Here is a 17,518-nt window from a genome sequence, read left to right as displayed (position 1 = left end):
CCAGAGACGCACCTGTTCTGACCTGCTGAGCAGGTTCCCAAGTTTCTGCTGTCGTTGTTGGCCACGGCGTGGGAAGCAGCTCTGGGGGAGCTCGGAGCTCCCGATCACGGCTACTTGCGGGTAGCTACGGTTGGGTGGGTGGAACGGGGCCGGGTCCCCGAGTGGAGATCCTAGTGGGACAGGCAGGCACGGCAGTGCCTGAGGACTCCGTGCTTCCTGCCTTCTGGGTCGGTGCCCAATCCAGCTCTAGAGCCGGCTCCCAGGGAGAACTTGGTGGAACTTCAGAAACACCGGGCAGCTCTGCCTTTTGACCGATGCCTCTGTCCCTGGGAGCCGAGATGTGCGGGCCTGAGGCCTGGCTGCTGCTACTGCTCCTGGCATCGTTTACAGGTAGGACTTGCTTCAGGATCCTTGCTTCTGAGCCCAAGCCAACACACACACACACAAACACATATACACGCACGCACACATACATATTCCCTTTCCTTTTACTCTGAACTGAGGAATCAATCTCTCTCTCCCACCTCCAACTGATAGTAGTGCCCCCAGAAGAACCACTGTAGCTCTCCTGCTTCATGTCCCCTTCCAGCCCCAGGCCAGGTCATTGGGTCTGGGGTCCCTGACCACTTCAGCCAAAGGGCTGGAGCTGCCTCTTGGGGCAGAGCCACGGTGACCCGTTGCAGGTGGCCAGGGAGGTAGAACTGGTGGGGACCATTTCCCTTTCACCCCAGGTTTTCCTGGAGGTTCCCTTGCCTACCCCCTGGGCTCCAGAATTGCTGACTGGGGCTGCAGCTGGTTTCCCCAGTCATCAAGGTGTAGGAAGCCTGATGCCCAGAGAGCCGACAGGGTCTTTCTCTCTCCTTCTCCTCTCTTCACGATATCCTAGAATACTGTTGGGTGACTACAGGGGAGCTGGAAGCTCTTCTCACTCTGGCCCCCTCTGTCCCTGAGCACACTATGAGGTGCCAGGGTGGGAATCAGGCGGTTACTCAGAAGAGTGAGGGTCTAGGGTAGGGCACCTTCTAGAGTGCCCTACCCTAGGGCACTCTTTTGTTAATCCCCTGTCCCCCCATTTTCTCAGCTAGATGTCTTGTATTACTCTCGTGTAATGTATATACAGAAGATATAAATTATAGGAATTTATAATCTTCAGAGTGGGGGAGAGTATATGTGTGTGTGTGCGTGCGTGTACATAATGAGTCCACGGTAGGTAGGATTCCGTAGGCTGTTCCCAGGATAATGGGCAACTGAGAAATCTTTCTCCTTGGAAAGACAAGACCTTATCTATATGGGACAGTTTGATTCCCAGTCCCAGGATCAGTAGTGACGGAGTCTCAGTTGTCCAGCAGGGCCTAGCAGTGATGTCCCCCAACCTCCATCCCCAGCTAAGGCTGTGCTGAGGAGAGTGAGGTCTAGATGTGTGGATGGGTAGGGGCTGCTCCCGCTCTGATCTTATAATGGAAAGGCCGTTGGCCCAGCCTCCGATCGCAGGTTACTGAAACTCCAAGCCCTGCCATCCCCCCTACACCCCACATCTTAATTCCCATCTTCCAGACAACCTTCTCACTCGCTTAGGCCAAGAGGGTGGGGCCTGGCTGCTGGGGCCAGGGAACTCGGCAGTCATTTTCCTATAGGATCTACCCACACCTAAAGAATGGAGCCATGATGTCTCAGGACTCAGAAGTTACCAAAGAGATCGTCGATTCAACTCCCTCATTTTACAGATGGGAAAACTGAAGGAAACAGATAGGCAAGTGAGCTAACAATATTACTCAGTGTTAGAAGCGTAACCAGGGTTAGCGTCTTGGTCTCCCAGTTCCTAGTTTATGAAAGCATAGTACCTCTGGGTGCACACTAGGGATAGCCAGGGTGCTGGATGCTGGAGATGCAGCAGTGAACAAGACAAAGTCTCCTCTTTCTTTTCCCATGACACGAAGCTGTTCTTTCTCAGAGAAGCCAGGGAAGGGTAGAGGACGCCCCTTCTAGTTAGGGAGTCACCCCAACCTTGCTCAGTGCCTGGACAGGTGCTGTGGCTACCCGGCTCCAGGGAAGCTGGTGCCCAGTGAGCCACACTCTACTGCTATAACCTGCATGGAGCTGGAGGGCGCTCTGAAGGCTGGAACTCAGACTCCAGGTTCCTAGCCCGAGGATCAGATGCGTCCACCTAACTGCCACCCCCATTCTGGCTCCTCTGTAGGCATCTCCTCAATAGCCCCCAGGAAACTAGAGTGTTTCTTGTCTCTGAAAAAGCCTTGGATTGGGAAGTCAGGAGTCTTGGGTTCTGGTCCCTTTCCTGCAATTAATTTGCTACACGACCTTGGGCAAGTAAGAAACTAGACTTCAGTAGACCAAGAGGTAGAACCAGATGATCCCTATAGGCCTTCCAGCTCTGAAATCCTGTGGCTGCGTAAATATCCAGCCCCGAACTGAAGGTGGGTGCTGGGTGCTGGAAGAGGCGGTGAGTCTGGCTGTGGTGACGGAAGGGGGAAATGTCCTGACCCCATTTCTCAGTGGGGACCAAGGGTAGCTTTACCCTGGATATTGCTTTCTGCCCCTGCACTGCTGCAGATTAGTGCCCCCACCAAGTCCTGGGCCATTAGAGCTCTGAGCCCCGGGGCCCTGCCCCACCCCTGACAGGGAAAGGAGCCCAGGCTAGGGAGGCACCTCAACACCACAGCTCTTTGTCTCTCCTTAATGGGATGAGTTTCCAGGTGAGGTCCCCTCCCTTCTCCCTCCCCATCTCCTGCCCTGGGGCTGAGGGACCTAAATCTACAGATACCCCTCCAATAGGATCCTAGTTCCTAGATCTTTTTTGGGGCCCCACTGAGCCCTGCAGGACCCCAGAGGGCACGGGGTTCTCTGAATTCTGAGGTCTGTCCTCTGAGGTTTAGGACCAGCTTTCTGCTGAAGTTAGTTTCCTAGAAAGGGAAGGGCCCCATCCCTGCTTTTCTACTCCTGTTTACAGAGCGGGGCAGGCCCCTTCCTGTAGTATCTACCCAAAGCCAGGGAAGCCAGAAAGGCAGGCTAGCTTCCCTGCCCAAGGTGGGGAGAACTAGGGAGAATCCCAGGGAAGCCCTGTGGCCCCATTGACCTTGGTCCCACCCCAGTGTTTCAGGGAGCTGGGCTAAGGGGACCCCAGCCACAGAGATGGCAGTGAGGGGCTCATAGTAGAGTCTACAGTCCCAGCCTCTAGACCCCAGCGTCGGGATCCTGGGGTCCTCCAGGCAAAGTGAAGGGGAATCAGCCACCGTGGGGAGCCAGCCTAGTGAGGAGAGAATGCCTGGGCTTCCCGGCCTTCCAAACTTGCCCTGGTGCTGACCCAAGTCTGGACAGAGAGAAGGGATGGGGGTGGGGTGGGGAGCTGAGTCAGGAGTGAAGGGAGGAGAGGAGCCTAGGGGTTGGATCTGGGAACAGAATCTAAAATGAGAAGGTCAAGTTCAGAACTGGGGGCAAGCCACCCAGCCTCCTGGAGCAGGGCTGTGCAGGAGGGGGTCGGGGTCACTCTTTCACTGAGGCAGGGAACCTCTGGCCTCAGAAGTTTACCCACAGTTCTCAGGGCACCCTCCTCCCCTCTTGCCTTTAAAACTGGCTGGCGTGTCCTGAGAGCTGGGTTGAGGCTGTGATTTGGGGCGGGGCAGAGCGGCCACACTTGCAGAGATGGGGGAGGGGGGTGGTTGGCTGGCAGGACTGGGGAAGGGGTTAGGATCTCAGGAGTTTGGGAGGAGCGGAATTCTGGGTCTCCCACCCACAGTGTGGCTGTTTTGGTGACTCAGCCGGGCTCAGACTCTGGCTCCGGGGGGTTTAGGGGACTTACCTGTGCTGGGAGCTGTGTCTGGGCCAGAGCTGGGGCTGCCTCAAGGCCTGTCCTCCCCCATTGTTCTCACCTCCCTTTGTGATTGGTGTGGCCCCCCTCCCCATCCACTAATCTGTGGTGGGCGCTTTGCCCGGGTTGGGAAGCTCTCACTAAGCTGGGGGGCTTAGGACAATGTGGGGTAAATGAGGGAGGTAGATGAATGCAGAGGGAGAATCTGCTGGTTTTCAAAGTCCCTTAGCGTTCCAAGGCCAAGGTTATGGGGGGAGGGATGGTAGAAAATAAGTGCTGGGTTGTGTATATCACCTGTCCTGAATGGGGGGCTTCAGGGCTCCCCTCCCACATCCTTTCTTATCCCAAACTCACCCACATATTCCACCTGTCTCTGGTGGAGGCTGCTTCTGTGGGGTGAGGGGAGGCAAGAGTTAACAAAGGAGAGTGAGACCCTAGACAGCTTGGACCCCTCCCCCTAGCCCCAGGCAGGGTCTCCCCCCACCACTTCCCACCAAACCGACACCAGACAACCCTCACCCCAGGCCTGGAGCTAGAGCTGGTTTTTCTGGTGGTGGCAGCAGAGGCCTGACAGAGGTTCCCAGGGAGAGGCCTCCCTGGGGGGCCAGAGGTGTTGGGGGGCCTGGGGGCGTGGCTTGGGGGTGAGAAGGTGGGGGTCCTTCTAGTAGGAACCTGAGGAGCAAGGGTAGAGAGAGCTTTTGTTTTGTTCTGTTGGGGAGTCCTTGATGGCTATTTCCCATCACCCTGGAGGGACAGTGACCTCATCTCTGGGTCCCTCCACCTGAGATGCATCTGCCCTCAAGTCTGGGGTGGGGTGGGGAGGACTGCCTGGGCGACACTCCAAACGGGTGCAGAGGCGAAGGCGCCGAGCCACACACCACCGACCTAAGGCAGCTGAGACAGACAGCCATGCAGAAGCCAAGAGAAACCGACATCAAAATATTTACTATGTGTACACATTCACACACACACGCCATTTCATAGCTCGCTCTGGATGCAGACAAGCACACACGCTTTCCTGAAGATAAGACATGAACACATATATGTGCAAAATGCCCCCAAGTTCATGCAAAGAGACAGCCTCTCCTGCATGTGAACCAGCACTGAGACTCACCAGACCCTCACCCAAAGATGTACGTTCAGACGCAAAAGGCTCACACTTATTCCCTTCTTCCTACTCACAGGCCCATCTCTAGGACCCCACTGTGTACCCCTAGATGTACTAGCAGGGGATGCTGAAGGAGAAAGGCTCCTCAGAAAGAAAAGCCTCCTTGCCCAGAGATGCCGTCATCTGCAGCTGCCAGCCTGTTTCCCCTCTGGAGATCAGAGGCCAGGCCTCACACAGATAGGAAAGTTGGGACCCAGGCACAGGGTGGGGAGCAGGCAGCCAGCCCAAGCCAGGAATGGAGGGCCTGTCTGGGAGCAGGCAGGGTACACAGAGGGCAGGGCCCCAAAGAGGCCCGGGGCGGGGGGGGGGGGGGCTTGGCCCGGGGTGGGGGAGGCTGAGGGCAGGGATCTTGTCTGGCCAGTTGGGCCTGTTCTCTCCCTTGCGCAAGGTGGTGGCTGGTGGTGACTGAGGCTAAGCCTGCTGTGCAGCAGTGGCTGAATCACCAAGGCTCCTGACCAGCGTCCTGGTACTCCCAGAAGTAGGGGAGGGGAGGGGAGGGGAGGGAAGGGTCAGAGGGAGGAGAGCCCAGCCAGCAGAGTCCACCAGGCTCAGGAAACAATTTGCAGCAGAAGGGTCCGTGGGCTTGGCCTGGCTACTACATGCCCGCAGGGTGACCTCACCAGGCAAGCGGTGTGTCTCCTTTGTTCTGGTGATGTCATCATGCTGATGCCGGGCGGGCACTGGGTGGGGGAGAGAAGGGGGAGGCAGTCCTGGCCTACCCTACCCTGGGAGTATGAGCTTCTGGGTCCACTGAGCCCAGGACAGGGATTCTAAAGCCCAAGTTCTCTTTTCCTTCTCTTGCAGCGTGTGTGTGTGTGTGTGTGTGTGTGTGTGTGTGTGTGTGTGTGTGAAGGAAGGCATTGCTCAAGCTGAGATGGTCCCACTAAACAGTGGATTTAGGACAATGGGGAGCTCACCCAGCAGGGACTTTCTGGTTTTACTGGGTTCCTCATCATGCAAAGCTTGGGCTTATCACTTGGGATCATGGGGATCTTGGACCCACAGGTAGGGATGTGGAAGATTGGACTCAGACGTGTGCTGGGGACTTGATGCATGTTGTACCCTAAGAGGGTATTTTTGGGAATTCCCTGGCAACTCAGTGGTTAGGACTCCGAGCTTCCACTGCAGGGGGCATGAGTTCGATCCCTGGTTGGGGAATTAAGATCCTGCATGCCACTGTGTGGCAAAAAAAAAAAAAAAAAAAAAAAAAAGGTATTTTTTTGGGGGGGAAATGTGCGTGATTAGTGTTGGGGAGGGGCCAGCTGGTTGGCAAGTGTAGGGATGGGGATGGAAAATATGCCATCTGACATTGTCCTAGAAATAGTCTTTGAAAGGGTTTGTGTGTCCCAATGGAGCAGGGCTTGGACTCCCTGTGACCTGCATGGACCCCAGTGGTCGAAGCAGAGGAAGTACTGGGAAGCCCCTATCTCAAGCCCACCTCCAGCCCTTCCTTGGCAGCCCTGCTCCCTCTGGCGCCAGGAGGAGGTGTCTGGGAGAGGTGCAGATGGTTAGCTGGACTCCCAGGCTGGGCTGGGTGGGACCAGCATCAGCTTAGGCAGGTCAGGGCCCTGGTATCTGGCCCTGCAGGTCTGTCCTGTCCCGTTTGGGCCCTCCCAGCTCCCAAGAGTATCCTCCCTTCCTCCTCCCTTGCTAGCAGGGCCATGGGACCCCCTTCCTCTGTCCCACACTCTGCCTCACTGGAACCCTCTCGTCCACTCTAGCGGGACTTCACTTTCTCCCTCCATGCCTGATGCCCTCATCCCCTTCCTTCTCCCTAGGTCCAGTCTGGAGGTGTTTCCTTTGGCAGAGAACCCAGATAGCCAGCCTATCCTGTCTCTAAGGTTGTCTCTAAGGCAACCCTAAGGTTGCCACGCCAACCCTCTCCCTGCCCAGCCCAGCCAAAGACTGCACATTCTTCCTCATTCTACTCTTTCCTTCTTCCGCCTGTCTCTCGCATTCATTCATTCACCCACCCATTCACTCAGTCAGTCAGTCAATAAACATTAATTGAGCACCAATTATGTGCCAGGAATGCAGACCACTGAGCACTAAATCAGAAACCATGTTTCCATATGTGATGTGAGACCGAGTTTATACTCTTGAGGTTCTCCATCTGGTGGAAGAGGCAGACAAGAAAATAGCAAATACAATCTGTTGTGTAAAGTACTACAATGGGTCAAAGCAGGGTGCTAGAGGAGAACAGAGGAAGGGCACCTCACTCTGCCTGAAGTGGGGGTGGGGGGAGGGAGGACTCCAGGAGCAAGTGATGTCTAAGCAGAGTCTTCAAGGATGAGTAGGAGTTACCCAGACAGCGATGAGTAGGAGTTACCCAGACATAGGCAGGAGGGCGTTCCAGGCAGGAGCACAGTGTGAGCAAGGTGAGGGCCTGCAGGGTGTGTGAAGTGCTGGCCAGAGGCAGGAGCTTTGAACTTTTGGGAATTGCTGGATATGCATTCCAACACAAGGAGCTCTTGCCATCCCAGAGAGCATTCACTCTGTCCGCAGCCCTCGGCCCCCAGCCCTATGTTTCACACGCTTTATTCCACAACTGCAAATTTCTTTCTTCCCAGCCATGAGCTTCCCCGGCCATGCCTCCCTCATAAGTTACTTATCCTAGAAACCTAGGAGTTGTCTTTGAGACTTTTCTCTCTCTTTCTGGTCAGTGACCAAATCCTGCCAAACTTCCCCTGGAACTGTCCCGTCCTCTCAGCAGCATGGCGCAGGATGGCAGCTGCAGTGTCCTCGTGGGTCTCCTGTCCCCAGTCTCCCTACTTTCTAGTCTGAGGGCACATGCCCATTGGCTTCATGCTTTAGGGACTCCCTATGTCATCTTGGCCAAATCGGAATTCCTTTGCCTGGTATGGAAGGTCCTGGGTGATTTTGCTCTGACCAGACGTCCAGCTTCCTGCTCAACACACACCCTCTGCCTTAGTGCTGTCCTCTCCTCTCTGCTTCCTGAACCAGCCAGCCTCTCCACCTCCCTGGGGTTCGCCCACCTTGGTCCCTTACCTGGGACCCCTTTCCGGGTCTCATGCCCTCCTGATTCTACCCAACTCATGCATGAGCCCCTCCCATGTGACTCGGGACCTCTGTGACTGTCCCATCCCACGACTAACCTGCAACACACCACTAGGCACTAAATCAGAAACCATCACAAGTGTTTCCATAGCTGTCTCCATACGTACCTCTTCTTCCAGAAGAGAGCTCAGGTTCTATGAGTGCAGGAAATGCATCCTTCTTTGCAGATAAGGCTACAAGATAGATACCCCTGAGTGCTTCATACTGTTCCTTGTCAATGCACAAAACACTCACCTTTTGTCGCTGGTCCCTATCTCTGGTCCTCCGATTCTGGCTCACGATTCTGACCCTGTCAGAATTTGTCTGTCCTGACCTCGTATCTCTGGGCCTCTGACCTGGGGCCTTTCTGTCTTCGGTGACTTGCTCATTCCTGTCTCTGAGCCTTGGTTTGTGCCATTCCTCCCACATAGAATACCTTCTTCTCTCTGGGAATCCAGGTCTCTCATCTTGAAGCCATGAAAAGACTGTTCCGAAGGGCCTGCTGGTTTGGACCCTTCCTACACTACATGACCCATCCCAGACACCAACTGTTCTCGACCCTTGCCTTGGCTCCTGGCCACACTTTCTGAAAGCATTCGCTTTTCCCCCCTTTGCTAGGTTGAGCCTTCTGTGAAAGTTTGTCCATGGCTTCCCATCTTTGTGTGCACAAAATCCATTTCCTGGAGCTCCCTGAGGGCAGAGGCTGGGTCTCTCCTCCTGTTATAGCCCCCACCTTACAATTGCTCAGGATACAATCCTAGGCTGAGAGAGGGTGTGACTCTTCCACATACCACCTGTGTGGCCTTAGGCAAGTCACTTCCTGGCTCTGGGTCTCAGTTTTCTCATCTGTTAAACGGTGATACACCTGCCTCTTGGGAATGTTTTGTGAATCTAATGAGGTAATGGACTGAACGCGCTTTGCAAGCATAAAGCGCTCCAGGAGTTCCGGGCTGCCTTTGCGGACATTATCATTGTGGTTAAGTGTTCCCCCGGCTCTGGCAGCGCCCCTAATCCTGGCTGCTTCTGTCTGCCCCCCTGCAGGTCGGTGCCCGGCGGGCGAGCTGGAGACCTCGGACTTGGTGACCGTGGTGCTGGGCCAGGACGCAAAACTGCCCTGCTTCTACCGAGGGGACCCGGGCGAGCAGGTGGAGCAAGTGGCATGGGCTCGTGTGCATGAGGGCGAGAGCGGCCAGGAGCTGGCACTTCTTAACTTTAAATACGGGCTGCACGTGAGCTCAGCCTACGAGGGCCGCGTCGAACAGCCGCCTCCCCCAAGGAACCCCCTGGACGGTGCGGTGCTTCTGCGCAACGCGGTGCAGGCGGACGAGGGCGAGTACGAGTGTCGCGTCAGTACCTTCCCTGCCGGCAGCTTCCAGGCGCGGCTTCGGCTCCGCGTGCTGGGTAAGTGGGCCCCGTTGGGCATGGGGGCGGGGGTGCTGTGTGTGCAGAAGCACCAGGTCCTCAGGCCCCGGGTCTTGGAGGGCAGAAGCTGGAGGCGGGGGGATGCAGAGATGGAGACTGCAGAGATGGAGCGGGCAGAGGCGGAACAGGAAGAAGAGGTGGGGCCCTGTAGGGATGAGGGAGCTTCATTTAGCCACCCCCACCTCACCCCAATCCAGAAATTCTCTCCAAGTGACCCCAAAAGCTTGATACCGCTTGGTCAGGCTTGGGGGAGAATCCACGTGTTAGGCTGTTCTTCCTTCTGCTGATCTGAAATCTCCCTCTCGGTTGCTTTCACCCTCCCCAGCAAGATAGCACAGGCTTATTCTCCCTTCTGCACGACAGCCTTTCCACCAGCTGAGGACCTCTGTCATGCCCCACCCAAATCTCTTCTTCTTCAAGCTAAACTTACAGGTTTCTGCAACAGTTCTACTAAAGACACTCATTCAGAGCCTCCCTCACCACCCTGGGCTCCATGGTTTTAGAATGTGGTGCCTAGACGTGGACATGCAGACCCAGCTATGACCAGTGTGGCTGTGCATGACCAGTGGGGCTGAGACCTTTCCTGATCTGGACCTTCAGTGAGTGTGGTTGGAGACCACAATCACCTTTTAAACCACCACTTTGCATGGATGCCCTAGACTTATGGTCAAGTTAAGTCTTTTCCATTCTGTGCTTGGACTGTTCATGTTATGAAGATAAAAATAAATAAAGCCCTTTATAGTTTCCCTTTATCTACATGGAAGTTAGTAATACCAGCCTTGGTAGAAAAATCTGGGTGTGGATCTTGTCTTCACCACCTAATAGCTAATGATCTGGAATAAAATACCTTCTTCATGTTTGTTGACAGGATTAAAAGAGACAACAGTTTGTAAAGTGTTTAGCACAATTCTGGGCACATAGTAAGTGCTTAATAAATGGTGGCTATTATTATTATTATTATATAGATGTTATCTGGTTAGTTTTTTAATTACTTCATTATTTTTATTAAAAAAATGACCCGTACTCATTGTAAAAAATTCAAGCATTGGAGAAAGGTACAAAGTCCGCTGAAATGCTACCACTCATCTGGCATCTTCGTTGATGAAATAAAAGAAGAAAAAGGGGCCTGAAACTTTGCACCTGTGCAAGACTGAACTGGGATGGGGCGGGGCCTCCTGACAGGGGTTGTAAAGGTTGTGACTTCTGCCTCCCCCCCATCTGCAGTGCCTCCCCTGCCCTCGCTGAATCCTGGTCCAGCACTAGAAGAGGGCCAGGGCCTGACACTGGCAGCTTCCTGCACAGCAGAGGGTAGCCCAGCCCCCACCGTGACCTGGGACACAGAGGTCAAGGGCACAACATCCAGCCGCTCTTTCACGCACTCTCGCTCAGCTGCCGTCACTTCAGAATTCCATCTGGTGCCCAGCCGCAGCATGAATGGACAGCCACTTACCTGCGTGGTGTCGCACCCTGGCCTGCTCCAGGACCAAAGGATCACCCACATCCTCCAGGTGGCCTGTGAGTACCTGGATCTTGGGTAGGGCGCCCCCATGGGCTCCAAGAGGATTGGTGAGTTAGTGAGAGACCCTAAGCCACACCCGTCTGGCCAGCCTGGGTCCTGGAGGCCACCTTGTATGGCTGAGAGAGCACCAGTCCAACGTAGAAGACCTGGAGCCCATCCCAGATGACCTTGGCAAATCACTCTGACCTTGTGTCCTTCTGTTTACAAAGGAGCTGGCCCTGCTTCAGGGGTTGTTGGGAGAATCAGATATAAGCATGGAATTAAAAGCAGTTTGTAAAATAGACAGTTTAGGATTGGAAGACAGATAGACTTGGGATGAGCCCTAGTTCTGCTATTTACCAGCTGTTATTCAATCTTATTAAGGTTCATTTTCTTCATCAGCAGAAGGAGTATTATTATATCAACTTTACAGGGTTCTGAACGAATGCAAAGCCTCTCGCATAGTGCTTAGTGCATAGAAGGTGCTCGGTCGACAGTCGATATTGTTTTCCTGGCATTAGACTTTGAGCCTCTCTGGAGGATAGCACTGTTTTCTACTCATACTAACCCAGCATTTGGCACAAAGTAGGTCCTCAACAAATGTCTGTGAAAGAAGTGAATGAACCGGAATTCCCTGGTGGTCCAGTGGTTAGGACTCCATGCTTTTGCTGCCAAAGGCCCGGGTTCGATACCTGGTCGGGGAACTAAGATCGCACGAGCTGCGCCACACAGCCAAGAAAAAAAAAAAAAAAAGAGAAATGAGTGAACTAGTAGGATGGTTAAGCCTTTGATGAATCAGGGAGTGTTTGCTGAGCACCTGTTCTGTGACTAGTGCTATGCTACGGACCACGGGGGATTCAGAAAAGGTGTGCCACATTGCTGTGCAGAGGGACTTATAGGCTCATTGCACAGGTAAACCCATGTGGACTCTCTGAACTCAGAGAGGGGAGGGAGCTGTCAGTAAGGTGGGGCTGGGCTAGCTTTGGCCGCAGATGAGTAGGATGGAGAAGGGCAGGGGGAGGCTATTCCAGGCAAAGTGGGGTCTGGGGTGGGGACCCTTTGAGGAAGAGCATGATCAAAGGTATCATTTCCATTCTTTCTCCTCCAACTTTTCATTCCAGTCCTTGCTGAGGTCTCTGTGAGGGGCCTTGAAGACCAAAATCTGTGGCAGGTTGGCAGAGAAGGAGCTATGCTCAAGTGCCTGAGTGAAGGGCAGCCGCCTCCCTCGTACAGCTGGACACGGTAAGGGCCTGGCTGGGGACCAGGGTCTTTCCCTCAGGACCAGCACGTACCCACCGTGGGCTGGGACGATATATTCTGAGCCCCACATAAATTGGGGCACGTGTTCAAACCAATACAAGAATATGCATGCTCACCAAACATTGTTATTGGCTTGCACCTAGGAGTGTAGTATACATGGTAATTGGCAGAGAATTAGCTGATAAATCCTTGGCTTTTTTTCCCTTAACTTTAAAATTGTGAAATATAATACAGCATTTCAATGTTAATACTTTATATATTTATGTGAGTGCCTAAAAGTGAATAAGACAAAAAAGATACAGCTGACTGTGACTGTTGTGAAACTAACACTCTTATAGCCACTACCAGGTTGCTAGCACCTCAGAAGCACCCACCCATCTCTGCCAGTTCTTTGGCTTTTTTTCAGGGTCTGAGATGTCCAGACAATCAGGGAGGGGTCAGGGACACATGTGTGTGAGCCCATGACAGGCTCACATGTGAGCAGATGAGCCATGCATGTGGCCTTGTGCCTGGGGCTGTGTTCATGTATCCTGCCATGAAACATCGTGGGCGCTGGGGCATGCAGTCACATTGTCCAAGTACATCTGAGCCCCGATAGGAAGGGACAGTCCTGTTGTGTGGACTTAATATACCGTGTGGACCTGGTACCTAGTGCGGGATGACGTGATGCCTATGGAGCTTGTGGGACGGCATGCGTGTGGATCTTCCCCAAGTGTGCGTGTGGGTGCCTGGGTCAGGCTGGGCGGCAGGGAGAAGGGACCTCTGCCTAGACCTGCCTAGGGGAAGGAGGGGCACCGTGGGAACAGCCGGTGGCTCTGGGTGACGTCACGGGGGAGGGAGGTGGAGAGCTGCCCGGGCACGTTGGGTCGTGGCAGTCTCAGCCCTCCCCAGCCAGCACCCATCAGCTTCCCTGTCCTCCAGGCTGGACGGGCCTCTGCCCAGTGGCGTACAAGCAGAAGGAGATACCCTGGCCTTCCCCCCGCTGACCACTGAGCACAGTGGCACCTACATCTGCCACGTCAGCAATGAGCTCTCCTCAAGGGATTCTCAGGTGGCTGTGGATGTTCTTGGTAAGCACTGGGGCAGAGGCTGGGGCCTGGGCCAAGGGCCTGGTGGGGGGACAGGGAGCAAGACAGAGAGAGTGAATTGGGAGAGTATTTATTTGGAGGGGGCTGGACTGCATGTATTTTGCAGAGGGCCAGGCTGAGGGGGTGGTCCTGGGACATGTTTTGTGAGGACAGTGCGTGGGGGGCTGTGGAGTCCGGGTGCCGGTCAGGGATCTGGGCATCTGCCTCAGATAGTGGCCTGTCTCCAGCAGACCCCCAGGATGCCACAGGGAAGCAGGTGGATCTGGTGTCGGCCTCCGTGGTGGTGGTGGGTGTGATCGCCGCACTCTTGTTCTGCCTTCTGGTGGTGGTGGTGGTGCTCATGTCCCGATACCATCGGCGCAAGGCCCAGCAGATGACCCAGAAATAGTGAGTACTGGCCACTCCTGGGCAGGTAGAGGTAAGCAGGGAACAAAGGGGAGGCAAGCAGGAGGTGGGCCAGGACTGAGGAGCGAGAGGAGACTGGGCAGCCTGACATCTGAGGAGCTTGTGGACCAGAGGTAGGCAGAGCCAGCCTTCTGGGAGGTGAGAAGGGCCTTGGGGCCTGGGTCGCAGCTGGATGAGGGGAGCCACACTGCCTGAGTGACGGTCAGATCCACATGCATGTGTATCACATGGGCACACACACGCTCTGCAGCCGCACCGCCACCTACAGCCACTCACTCGCACTTGCAGGGACAACCCAGCGCCCACACCCTCCAGCCCCGGCTCACATAGGCTTGACCAGGCTAGGTTCACCTTGGGAGGCTACCACTACCCTCAGCTCCTGACCAGGGGGTGTCTTCCCAGTGAGGAGGAGCTGACCCTGACCAGGGAGAACTCCATCCGGAGGCTGCATTCCCATCACCCGGACCCCAGGAACCAGGTGTGTGCCAAGGTTGGATGCATTCTTGGGGCCTGGGCCCCTCTGCAGACCAGAAGCGCAGCCCGCCCCCAGGTCTGGCCGCTGACTCAGCCCCGGCAGGTCTGGAGCTGCTTTGGGTTTACTGGGCTCCTTCAGAAGGCCCCCTTCAGCAACCCCCTTCGAGGTTGCTGTGGGAAGCCACCATCAGCACTGGTTTCAGAGTGGGATTAGGGTGGGATGAGGGTAGGGGTGGGGGAAATGAGGATGTTTGCATCGAGGAGAGAATGGACAGGTCAGGTTGGGGGAAAGGTGATTAGGGGGGAGGCTGGGGGAGGACAGAGGTGAAGAGGCTGAGCCCTGTTCTGACTCCTCCCCCATGTCCAGGCCTTGCAGCCGGAGGAGAGTGTAGGGCTGAGAGCCGAGGGCCACCCTGATGGTCTCAAGGACAACAGTAGCTGCTCTGTGATGGTGAGGCCCCCGGCCCCACCGGCGTCCCTACCACTCTCCTCAGGCCCCTCTCCGGGTCCCAGATGTGGTGCGTCAGCTGCCCCTATCACCGGTCCCTGATACCTCAGACTCACGCTGCCCCATTCCATCCCCTCCCCGCCCCGCTATGCCTTTGCTCTCTAGTCTCCCCTTCCCCAGGCCTAACATTCATTCCTGGCCCCCCAGCTCTGAGCCGTTGAGCAACCATAACCCCTGCTTGTGCCTGACCTCTGACCCCAGCGTGCCCCAGCCGACCCCCTCATGTCTGGCTGCCCCGCTTGGTTCCTGACTTGCCCTCCGCCCTTGGTCTCCAGAGCGAAGAGGCAGAGTGCCGCAGTTACTCCACGCTGACCACAGTGAGGGAGATTGAAACACAGACTGAACTGCTATCTCCAGGCTCTGGGCGGACAGAGGAGGAGGACGATCAGGATGAAGGCATCAAACAGGCCATGAACCATTTTGTTCAGGAGAATGGGACCCTGCGGGCCAAGCCCACGGGCAATGGCATCTACATCAATGGGCGGGGGCACCTGGTCTGACCCAGGCTTGCCTCCGTCCCCTAAGCCTGGCTCCCTCTGCTGACATGGAAGATTTCAGCTCATCCCCGGGGAGCCTCCCTACACACCTCATTTCTTGAGGAAGATGCTCCCCACCCCACTGACTGCTCGACCTTTCTCTCCAGTCCTTCTGTTGGATGATGGGAGGGCTCTGCTTGTTGAGTCACTCCCACAGTGTGTGCAGGTCACTGTGTGTGCACTTGTGCTTGTTTGAGTGTGCACTGTGTGCGCGCGGAGGGGTGACTGTGCCGTGGCGTGCGTTGTGTTGTCACGTCAGAGTCCAAGAGAACCGTGGTGTGTGTGCCACAGGGTTCAATGGCTGCATGGGGAGCGCCATAGGGGATCGGTTTGTGTGTCGTGTGGCTGTGTGACCTTTGCCTGTAAAATGCAGGTGTTTTCCTCAGACCCCAGAGCAGTATTAATGATGCAGAGGTTGGAGGCGGGAGGTGGAGACTGTGGGCCAGGTCCAGGTGTGCGGGCATAGTTAGAGCTGGAATCTGGCCTCCTGAGTGCGGGAGCCGGTCTCCCACCACTCGGGAGCTGTCAGGGCAAGTGTAAAGCAGCGGGCCTAGGGGGTCAGCCCGAGGCTCAAACTGTTACAGAAGAAGCCCTCTCTGCCCTCTGGTGGCCTCTGGGCCTGCTGCATGTACATAAACCTGCACAGTGGAGCTTCTTTAAGGACCTGCTGCCCCAAACGCATTAATAGGAGAAAAGACTTTTTAAAAACTTTTGATTCATCTGGACATTTATTATTGCAAGCATTGCTTAAAGTGACGTCAGCCTACACGAGAATTCAGCAAAGCTAGACCTTGCTCAGGTCCTACTCCAGGGGGTTAATTCCTGTGGTTCTGAAAGGTGCTCCATCTAAGGCATCTTAATCTAGGCAGGCTCTTGGGAGGGAGCCTAAGAGCTGATAGAGTTTGAAGGAGGGGTGTGCGCCCCTCAGTTACTGGCTATGGGAGGGTAGGTAGGGTCCTTGGCCCTGGCGGCTCCTTAGCTCTTCCCCCAGCCTCCTGTTTTCTTAGTTGTATCCACAGTTGTTTGTGATCCCTTGGTGGGGGGCTGCTAGGACTTGGTGACAAGGGCTCCTGGTTTGGTTGTGGTGTAGGGGAGAGAGAATAGTGATTATAGACCAAGGGAGGTGAAGGAGCTGCTGGGAGCAAGAATGTCTCCTTTTCCCCAGGGGTCTCAGGGTTACTAACTTGGGGTTCTTCCAGCAGTTTCTCTGGTTGGGATTAGATAAGGTCCATTTTTGCCTGCCCCACCCAAATACATTCAACCAGAATATCTAGATTTAGTGCCCAAACCCTGCTCAGCCTGAACTCTGCTGGATCTCTGGACCAAAGGAGAGACTCTCACCCCCTGCTCTCCAGCCAGCCCAGGACTTTGGATGTGGAACCTGAAGATATGGAATTCTAGTATGTACATTTTGTGTAAATATGTTCATATTTGTACATAAAAAAGATATTCTGTTTTTAAATAAACAGATAAAACCTGTTCTTTCCGGTTCCTGCCTTGCTCCCTGGACTGTGTAAGTCCTGAACCTCAGTGCTCTCTGTCTCAGCACCATCCTCCTTGTGGTCCCAAGTAGGGGAGGAGTTAGTTTGACTGGAACTAGGGGGGACGGGGGAAAGAGACGGCCTCCACAAGACCTTCAGCCATCTCTGAGAGTCGAGGTCGGACAGTGGAACTATAAGCCCTTCCAGGATAGGCATTGCCTTAGTTGGCAGTATTTCATATCCTGTATTGTATTGGAGTCTTACTACAACAGGCCTGGAAAGTAGACAACAGTGTCAACTTTTTACAGTCAAAGAACCCAAAATTCAAATGAGTTCCACAGAATGTTAGAGTTGGAAAGATTTAAAGATCATCTAGTCCACTCTCTTCATTTTTTCATATGTGTTGAAACTGAGGCTCAGCAAAGTAATGTGACTTGACTGAGACTACAGGCCGGTCAGGGCCAAAGCCTGGGCATCCTCCCTCCTGGGTATGCCTTGCACAGCTCTGTGTTGTTCTGCTCCTAGGCAAGTCTCGGGTCTCCACCTCAGACCCCAGAATTCTGGTCTCCAAGGGTGTCAGTCACCTGCTCACGCCCCAGGCGCTACCAGCCACCCCAGGGCTCTGACATCACCTCCTGTTGACCAATGAGTGGAGGCCCAGCAATGGGTGAGGATGTGAATGTCAGCTACCTCCCCCACCCCAGCTCTGTGGTTGCAAAGATGCTCTAACAGGAAGCGGGTTTAAGGAGCTGCACAGCTTCCTGCCCCCCAGGGCTGAGCAGGGCGAGAAGGGCGAGT

At 54.8% G+C, this 17,518-nt stretch overlaps 1 protein-coding gene across 1 annotated transcript; it reads left to right on the top strand.

Annotated features, from left to right (window-relative positions):
• Positions 1–314: 314 nt before the first annotated feature.
• NECTIN4 (nectin cell adhesion molecule 4) lies at positions 315–16,621 on the top strand. Its single transcript, XM_060088349.1, has 9 exons — positions 315–390; positions 9,090–9,449; positions 10,695–10,985; positions 12,090–12,210; positions 13,150–13,298; positions 13,547–13,703; positions 14,124–14,199; positions 14,572–14,646; positions 14,979–16,621. Exons 1-9 carry the CDS (start codon positions 315–317, stop codon positions 15,201–15,203), a joined length of 1,530 nt encoding a protein of 509 aa, XP_059944332.1. The 3' UTR covers positions 15,204–16,621.
• Positions 16,622–17,518: the final 897 nt, after the last annotated feature.

The sequence above is a fragment of the Mesoplodon densirostris genome, chromosome 2 (assembly GCF_025265405.1).
Source record: "Mesoplodon densirostris isolate mMesDen1 chromosome 2, mMesDen1 primary haplotype, whole genome shotgun sequence".
NCBI lineage: Eukaryota > Metazoa > Chordata > Mammalia > Artiodactyla > Ziphiidae > Mesoplodon > Mesoplodon densirostris.
The sequence above is the reverse complement of the archived record's forward strand: the minus strand, read 5'-3'. Positions and strand labels throughout refer to the sequence as shown.